At 45.6% G+C, this 9,858-nt stretch overlaps 1 protein-coding gene across 1 annotated transcript in view; it reads left to right on the top strand.

Moving 5' to 3' along the window:
- The first annotated feature begins 1,698 nt into the window (after positions 1-1,698).
- Positions 1,699-9,858, top strand: part of CFAP99 (cilia and flagella associated protein 99) — a 59,222-nt gene continuing 51,062 nt past the window's right edge. The window contains exons 1-2 of the mRNA XM_065634512.1: positions 1,699-1,771; positions 4,864-4,991. Coding sequence (XP_065490584.1) covers positions 4,872-4,991 — 120 coding nt within the window. The 5' untranslated portion in view covers positions 1,699-1,771; positions 4,864-4,871. The remainder of the gene's footprint in view (positions 1,772-4,863; positions 4,992-9,858) is intronic.

The raw sequence follows: 9,858 nt of genomic DNA, 5'->3' as shown, positions 1-9,858 counted from the left end.
CACCACCCAACATTTTCGGTTTTTTTTTTACTTAAAAAGTTCCCGGGTGCACGCAGACGGCATTAACAGCAGACCCGCAGCACCTGAACCGTGTCTCTCCGGGTTCAGGCTACACGCAAAGCGCAGAGAAGAGCCGCCCGCAGCTCAGCCCCGCCGGGCTGCCCAGGCAGAGCCGCCTCCCACCGGCGCTGCCCCCCGGCCGCTCCGCAGCCCCTCCGGAGCCTCCCCCGGAGCGCCACGGGAGCCGGGCAGAGCCCCGCGCCCGCCCCGGGCCGCGCTCCCGGCAGGTCCGGGCGCTCCCGGCAGGTCCGGGCGCCCCACAGCACACGCTCTGCTTTGTCATGTCTCCCCCCGCAGCGGGCCGGCCGCTCCGCGCACGCCGGGAAGCGCCGCTCGCCCGCGCCGGTGCCTCGCGCGTCCCGACGGCTCCCGCGGAACCGCCGCAGACCGTGCCCGGCGGGACCCGTCCGAAAACAAGCGGAGCGACCGCCGCTCCGCGCCGACCTCCCGCCACCTCCGCGGCGGCGGCACCGGCGCGAAACGACCCGCGGCCGCCAGCGCCGCAGCTGCGCGCCCGGCTCCGCGTTCCCCTGCCCGGCTCCGCGCTCCCCCGCGCCCCCTCCGCGTCTCCCCCGCCCGGCTCCGCGTCCCCCCGCGCCCGGCTCCGCGTCCCCGCCGCCGCGCCTCAACTTCCCGCCCCGGGGTGAGGGTGACCCCGGGGCGAGGCGAGCCCAGGTGCAGCCGGGCAGCGGCGGGCAGCCGGCGCGGGCAGCTCCGCACCGCTCACCTTGGGTTTGTAGAGCCACTTTCTGAACCTGTTCATCATCCCCGCGGCCGCTGCCTCCCGGCCGCCGCCGCCCGCCGCTGCCACAGGGGCTGCCGGCTCCCCGCCCGCGCCGCTCGGGGGACCGGGGCGAGCCCTGCTCCTCGCCGGGAAGCTCCGCTGGGTCGCCGCAGCCGCCGCGTCCGCGTCCTCCTCCTCCTCCTCCGCCGCTCCCGCTCCTCCTCCCCAGGGCAGAGACCTCGGACGGCCGCGGAGCGCGGGCACGGCGCGCTCCCTCAGCGCCGCCGCCGGTGCGCACCGAAGGCTCCGCGCGCCGCTGTCAGTCCCCAAAACATTGCGCGGCCGGCAGCGGCGCCGGCGCGGCGCATGCGCAGAGGCGGGCCTACGCGCTCCCTCCCCGCCGGCTCCCGCGCCCGCGACCAATCGGATGGCGGCCGGGGGCGGCCCCTCGGTGGACTCGCCCCGCCCTCTCGGCTGCTCATTTGCGTAACGCGGGCAGGGGGAGGAGAGACTACGCGCCCCGGCATGCCCCGCCGCGCAGCCGGAGGCGCGGTGCAAGGCGCCGTGGCGCGGGGGATGCCGGGACTTGTAGTCTTATGTGTGAGCAAAGCTGAGCGTGTCCGCTTCAGGATCGCAGGCCTCTTCCTGTTGCAGGCAGCCCTACCCGAGCGCCTGCTAATGGGCCGATTGATTTCTAGCGGGCCGCGAGGGGAAAAACCGAGGAGGGGCGGAACGAGTTGCTTGGCAACGGCGGCAAACAATCGCCGCCATCTTTGTTCCCGGATGGGTAGTTCTTTGCCCCCGATCGGGCCGTTCCGCAACACGACGGCGGGCGCGCCAGAGAACTACAGTTCCCAGCAGCCCCCGCGCCCCTTAGCAACCGCGCCGTGCAGGGCTGGGCCGCCGGCGGCCGCGACGGGGTCTCTGCGGCCGGAGGGTCCCCCCGCACTAGAGAGACGGGTGCCGGGCTCCGGCGGGAACAGCCAGGTACGGGAGCGGGCAGCGCCGGGCGGAGGGGCCGCCCCTGGGGCAGGGGCCGCTGCGCGCTCGCGCATTTACCTCAGGCGGCGGCGACGGCGGCGGCGCCCGCCCGGGGCCCGGGGGTCGAACCCCTGCGGCCTCACCGGCCTCCGCTGGCAGCGAAGCAGCTGTAGCGGTATGTGACCTCTTTAAAGCCAAAAACTGGGTAAAATGCTTGATGTGTGTGGCACGCAGAAAGTGTCAGGAGCTCTGGGCAGGCTTATAACTGTTTCACTCCTTTATTAGGTGTCTATAAATCCGGTATAAAAGACCAGCGGGGCATATTCCCTACTGTAGACAGGATCGTTGGTCTTTGCCGCAAGAGTTTTCATTAACTGTTGTGATTTGGGGCAAGAAGCCAGCCTTGGTGTCATTTGGCTTCCCTGTCTGGTAAATATAACAAAACTTACTTGCTACGAGGTTGTGTACAATGGATATTTGATTGTAAAGTTCCATAAGGCATTCGATGAAAAAAATACTGTGCCAAATAAAATACTGGTAGTAGGTATGTGTGCTGGTTTGACTGAAACTGAGTTAATTTTCTTCATGCAGTTAGAAACCTTTCTTTTTCATAGCTAGCACGCTCATTATTTTGGACTTAGTTTGATAACAAGAGATAACACCCCAGCACAGAGCTGATGTTTTTAATTGCTCTGGTCTGAGAGTGAGCAGCTGTCCTGGTTGTATTGCTTGCTCGGGTTAAACCATGACGGTATGCAAAACATCAAAATATACGCAAATTAAAAACGAACATAAGATCCCAGCTATAGCTGCTCAGGGTGAGTGTTTTCTGTCTGACGATTTGCTGCCTTAAGGGAGGAACCTGCTGAACAGAGGATCTGTGCCCAGAACTGCTCTCTGCTAAGCACAGGTGACACTCAGTGATGCAGAAAAGTCCGGAGTAAATGCGAATGGCGGGATGTAACTATTGGGACAAGTGTACCCTGCATTCAGTGGCTCTTTTTCTAGCACACAGCTGGCGAAAACACCTGTTCCATTTTGAGCAGCAGCTACTTGATCTAGCTGAATTTTGCAGAGAGGCTTAGTTCAGCCTTCTCTTTAAGAACGACGGGTTTCATGAGAGGAAATGCAATAGCAGTCTTTCTAGGCCAGGAGCATAGCAACAAATGTAAAACCTGAAGGAATCTTTCGGGTCATTGAAACCAGTCCCTAAAATTGTGGCCAGTCTTATCCTATGTATTAATAATTGCTTTCAAAATATCTCCAAGCTCCATTGTAAATTAAAGCTAAGTCAGGTTCTTACCTACTTTAACTGAAATTCTACATCTTATAATGGAAGAAAATTTCTACCATTTTGTACGTAGCATAAATGTATATCTTTTTATATGTAGCAATTTGAATATTATAAATGGCTTTGTGGAAATAAGGATGTACGTCATAACACAGAACATTTTATTCCTGATGTGTCTGTTTTAAAACATGGATGATAATAATAGCAGTTTGTTTAAATATAATCACAAGTGAAGTTCTTCCTGTTAAGAAGCCCTGTATGTCCAGAGTTCTCGAGGTATTACTATATGTCTTAGTGTTCATATTCAAAGTTCTGGTTTTAATGTTTGTTATTGGGAGGAAAGGGGTGAATATCAGCATGTACAGAGCACGAGAGCTCAAACTCATTTCTACTATGCTGGAAGAAAAGATATTTGTCACTGGGAGAGCTGTTGGAGCCTGAATTACGATCCAGCCTGAATGAGTACAGAGGTATTTCTCTCTCACCTTATCCAAAATCCCTTGTGAGTGTAAGAACCTTGGCAGGTACAGAGAAATAGATCATGTTTCTCAGAGGAGTGGAGAAATGGTGATTCCTTCTGTGACAGAGACACAGCAGCACCTCTTTTTTGACTTGCCATCCCTTGTCATGATCCAGCCCTGTTTTGCTGGACTTTTTATTTTTAAATTAGACAGTTTGTCTTCTTCATACCAGGTAACTAAATGCCTATACTGAGCATAAACACAGACAAACTGTTTTTTCAGCAGTTTGAGATTAGTAATTAAAAGTGCTATTCAGACAATTATTATTGAGTGCGATAGTGCTGAAAGACAGAGCATAAAAACACTGTAACTGGAAATGTTACGATATCCCTTTAAAACACGAAATGAATTTTCTTTACCACAGTGAATCATCTCAATCAAGCATTTTTTCTAACATCGGAATACAATGATATCTAAAATACAACAAAGATTTTCAGAAATATATTTTTATGTCACCATGGAAAATTACTTCCATGCTCATTTTTTCCCATTGCTAAACCAGATTAATGACTTAGAGCCCTGATCATTACTATCATTGGCCTTTCAGACACAACAGCACATGCATGTATATAAGCAAATGAATTATAGTTCTTGTCACGTGAACACTAAAATCCGGGTGTCCAGTTCTGCAAACTCTCATGCATGTAAGACATCATTTGAGATAGATGTAACCCAGTCATTTCGCAAACAAAGCATCAAGCGTAAAAAGTACCAAAGTGCTGTGCCTTCGAAAACCTTGACGGCGGCCTAGACTGCTGATGTGTTGCTATCGCTGCCCAGCTTGGGGACCAACACTGGCTCATTGCTTCCTTATAATTCCTCTCTGTTCCTATGCTTTTGTTGCTTTGGAAAAAATAGGCTGTTAATAGCAATATGTGATAAGATTTAAGAGTAAAATTTTGCTTTCAGTTGCATCTCACTGGGAAGAGCAACTAATTAAATATTACCAGGATAGCACACATGCAAAAATTCATGCTTTTCTCTAGTATTATCTTCAATTATATTTTGTCAAATAACCCGATACAAAAAACATTTCAGGTATCATCCAAAGGATATTTGAGACATTTGCAGAATAAGAAATGTGTAATTATACCTTGTATTTTATTGATGTTTGTACTGTATTCTCATTTCTCCTGTTAGCTGTTCTGAGTAACTGTGATTTTGAAAGCTTGACCTAAATGTTCTCTTCTACATTACTGCAGTATATCTTTTCTATGAGCCTATCAACATACATTATTCTACAACTGAAGGGGGCATGAAAAATTAATGATTTACTATATTTATAGGATTCTCCATGGTGAAGATGGTCAGCCATGGAAAACATATTGCAATAATAGTCCAACAGCTTAACAAATTTAACCCTGAAAATCAGAACATGGAGGATTTCTTGAATGAATCAGCTAAGTTGTTGCAGGTATATTAAGTTTCAGTTCATCTTACATAGCTTACCGTATTTTACTAGCTGATTTTAAACATAAAGATATCTCTTTCCTAATATGTTGTAATTTCGTAGATTTTTCTTACAGTGATGTTTTTCATTTATGACTGAAGTCCAAATTTCTTACGGTTATCACCAGAAAACAAAGAAGTAAAGAGGTGTTGAATAACTGCTTGGGTAGCAACAAAAGGCAGGGAAAGCAACTTCCTAAAATGGATCTGACAATGATAGGAGAAGCTTCTCTTCCACTTCTGACTAAGCTGTTCTGTAGTTTCCTGTCTCCTTTCCTCCTTCGAAGTGGAAGTTTCTGTCAGCAGCACCCATTTTGTAAATACAAATGCAGTTCAGAAGCTGACTCACAGCATCAGGTACTCTTGCTTTGAGGACATAAATGACTATCAGAACAGTGGGACAAGGCAAGTGACAGTAAATCAGCTACCTGATTTTAGTCTAACACAGCAAGTAACCAGACCAAGATTTGCCAATATGTAGCTGCTGAAGCAGTCCTCATCCTTTCCTGACCATGGTCTGTCACCTCTGCCCATCTCTGTCCTCAGTGCCACCCTGACTTGTGCTGATGCATCTACTGGATTGAATCAACTTTGGAAAATCATTAGGGGATGGCAGGGATATTGTTTAGACTGCTATTGTCTCTGCATGCTGTGTATTATCAAACTATGTTGTCAGAGCCCTGACTCTGCACTGCCGTGCAGCTCAAGTGCTCGTTTCCACTTCTGACAATAAGGTCTAAAACACTGCTATTCTAGTTAGACAGTCTTTTACATTGATTTTGCGTAAGCACAAATGACTACAAGAAGATAAAACTATGGAGGTGTAATATGAAAATCAGAGGCTGAGGCAGTGGATCCATACGCATTTCTGGGGTGTTTGCTTTCTTAAACAGTTCCCACTCAGGCTGCTCGTTTCTGCCACTGCCCTCCTGCCTTGTACTACAGACATAATTCTGTGCATTCATATGCTGAATTACATCAGGGAACTGATCCAGTTTCAATACAATCTTTTTTCACTGGGCAGAGAGCAGATAAATTCAGCTGCCACTGCTGCCAAAATAAATACTTGTAAAAATTAATATTCAGATTGTTGTTCTCAGTCAGAAAAGGTGATATTATGCAAAGACAAAATAAGCAGTAACTCTATTAGAGAAACATGAACCTTCAGTTTCATAGTAAACCCTTTCAATGGGGAAGAACAGGGAGGGTAGCTGATACCAAAGATAAGGCAGAAATCTTTCTCTGGGATAGTTTCAGTTCACTTAGTACATAATTTTTTATCCAGGAAAGTAAAAACTAAGATTTATGTTTATATAAAATTCAGCTTTGTTTCAGTACGAAATGGGTGATTATAATTCATCACAGAAAATTCACTTCATTTCTATTTCACAGAACATAGGTACCTGATAATAAAAATATTGTAGCATTTTTGTACACGTCATTTCCAGGCTTGGCCACTTACCAGTTAACCAATATTAACTGACCCATGCAGAAACTTCTTCCAGTTTGTATCCTGATTAACACCATCACTTTAAATCACAGACTAGATTCAAGCCTGTATGTCTCATGCTAACAGCACGACAAATTGCAAACCTAGTGTTGCGTACTACTGACCAGACAAAAATCAGGAGGGTCAGATTCCGAGAGCACAAATCTAAATAATTGCAACTTACAGCTCTCTCCGTATTTATTTCCTTACTTAGGTATGTAGTGCATCAGATTGGACTTTTCTACACATTACTATCTTCTATCTATTAGACTTTTCTAATTGGTAATTAGTTTTCCATCCCTTAAAAGTCCAGTCAGATTCCAGTCATTATCAACAGTGTGTGTTTCATTCAGATTATATATCTTTATTGTATTTGGATGGTTTATGGTCTTCATATTCTTCTAATGTGACACCTGGGATGATTTCTTTAGTTCTTTGATAACCTGTTGATGACCTACATAGAATATGCTTGTGGCCTATTGTCCAGCTGTTTGTGGTTGTTGTCTGGTGAAACCAACAATTTTGGGCTAGATTATTTCTCTCAAATACAAAGACAGCACACCCAGGTCATTCCAGAATATGTTCAGGGATGTTCAACACCCCAGCAGTGTCTGCCAGGCTGCAGGAGCCACTTCAGAGCCAGTATTGTCAAATGCAAGGTCCTGGAGAAAAGTACCTCTGACAGCCACACATTCTTACCTGAACTGCAAGGAGCAGATAGCAAAGGACATTTTGCAGAGCAAAGTGTCTGTCTGAATGAACTAGGTTTTGGAGAGCAACATTAATGCTTGTAGGAGCTGATGGAAAGTAAATAAAATGACTTGTTTGGAAATCTAAAAAATGAAAAGAGGAGATGTGAATCCTTGGCTGATCAGAAATGGGGGATGACATCAATAGAGAGATAACAGGTAGAATGGAGCTGAGTTGTGAAGCATTTTGATAGCAAAGACAGGTAGCTTTTGTTTTATGTGCCAGAATCAACTGTGAGGTGCCAGGTGGAGTCAGTGGGTCAAAACAATGGACCAGCAGAAGAATCTTCATGATAGCATTCCAGATAGTTGATTTGCTAGAGAAAGGTTGGATTAGTTACAAAGAAGTGAAAAGATGCTTATTACAATAAAATGGAAGATGTTGAGACTACCTTAGATTTTTAGCTATGAAGCAAGAGGTAAATACTACTTGAAACTGTTAAATACTGCTCGAATACTACTGTTCAAAAAGAATGAAGATGTGCACATAGACTGCTTGCGATATCCTGGAGAGCAGTCTATGGGAAAAATGATCTCTGAAGTGGTGGGCTTGACTGACAGGCAGGGTGGCAATAGTACCAATACCTGAGGAAAGAAGTAGCATGAGAGCACTGAAGTTTTGGGTTAGCATTGTTGAAATTAAGCTGACAACAACAAGAAGGAAATGTCACAGAGAGAGGCCAGCATTTTAGACTGTAGTTAGGGTTCTTATTTGTGTATATGATAAATGTGAATATGTTATGAAAGGACATTGGATTTAGTCCTAAGGGAGTGAAGCATCTTGATGGCACAATCTGTCTTGATCAAAATATCCCTGTCAACCCGGGCCATAAGACCATTCTTATGGGATTCCTTGCAAATTAAAGTGGTAAAAATGGCGAAGGGAAGCAAAAGAAAAGAAGTGAAAGTGGGCAAGCAAATATATGTTAAAACGAAGGACTTTACAATGGGAATATATATTAAAAAAAAAAAAAGCGGCATGAAAAGCAAAGGGTTGAAGCCACAGGGTGAAAATATACCAGCCACTGTGAATAACTTGCTTTGCAAATTGTAGCAAAAAGTAACTGGTGGATTTCCATATTAGATCTTTTACTAAGTATAGAATTGGCCTTTGTTGAATATTCTACTTAAAATCCAACACAACATTTCTGTTGGTTTCAATGTGCTGCTGTGAAGATGACACAATCCAGAGGTTTGCATTATAACTCTGCAGCAAGATTTTTTCCTGAATCTCTAGAGGCTCTAATTTTACCTACACCTAAGGTTAGATAAATAATTAAAACAAAACCCAAAATATGTGATTGTGTGAAATAATAATAGCATATTTTGCTCTTGCATAAAGACCATGTAGAAATGTTTATGTTTTGACAGTTCATGATGGTTGGGAAACGGCTGTACTGTAGAAGTTTAGAATACTCTGCTCACCAAATACTGGGCGGCTGGAAGAGAAAGATAAACTGGGTTCTGTTTTAAGCTCCATCATCCTTCTGTCCCTGTCCTTTCTCTTACCCTCAAACTTACTGGCCTAGGTCTCTTCATTTAACCTGTCCCAGTTTCATCTCTTCAGGTCGTTGATTCCTGTGCTATTGTCACTGTCCAGCAAGTCCTGTTCACCTCCTTGGTTTTGTTCTGCTCACTTCAAAGTTCTTGCACATTCAGTTCCACTTTCTACTGTACCTAAATTGAATCAGAAATCTCTCTGTCTTCAAACTGAAGTCCACAGATGTCACAGAGAATATAGCTGAGAAAGACTCTCTTCTATCAGTTTGAGCTCCCAAACTGACCCCTATGGCTTGTCCCAGTCTCATCCTGTACCGTAGCAAAAGCTCTGCTTTCCCTGGTCTCAGCATAGTAAGGGCACGAAGAATCTTCAGGAAAGCTTACTGTGACAGTATACATTCACACCAAACACGTGAAAGTGGATATTTTTCAGTTGGCAAAGTGGATTTTCCTAAGAAAACCAAAAGGCCAAATTTCTAAGGCACTGCTTGACCCCTGTGTGTCATCCCTAGCTGTTTCCCTGCATTTGATTTGCAACTAGTTACTATTTCCAATAGTTAAAAACTTGAATATATGACAGGTTTCTATTAAATATCAGTTCCTTCTCTCAGACCATGTGAGCCACTCCCATCATGTTCCTCTTGAATAGCATGGGAAGGTATCCATTAACTTCAAGAGGGGCAGAAGCAACCTCGTTATTATTATTTTTATTTCTTAATACATCTTTATAATTTTGTTTAAATATCAGTGTTTCCATCTGAACATATTCTCTCATTGCAGGAAGTCTTGTCTCAAGCTTTGAGACACAAATCTGTTTGGAAAACATTTGGGCGTACAGTCTGTTTCCAAGTATATTCCAGAAGTCAGGAGCATTACTCTGTACATATATTAACGTAAATGAGATAAGTAGTTGGCTGTCCTTATTTATAGAGAAATGATGGCATTAGATACTGCTATCAAGAGTTATGGGTTTTTAGCTCTGTGTGAGATTTAGATTTACACAGTCCATTTACAGTAACGGCAGCCACACATCTAATCCTTGTGTACTGCTTTGAAAAAGCACCCATCTTTCTCTGTATTTTTGCGATTGAGGT

The sequence above is a fragment of the Caloenas nicobarica genome, chromosome 4 (genome assembly GCF_036013445.1).
Source record: "Caloenas nicobarica isolate bCalNic1 chromosome 4, bCalNic1.hap1, whole genome shotgun sequence".
Lineage (NCBI taxonomy): Eukaryota > Metazoa > Chordata > Aves > Columbiformes > Columbidae > Caloenas > Caloenas nicobarica.
Note: the sequence above shows the minus strand (reverse complement) of the source record. Positions and strands in the feature narration are given on the sequence as shown.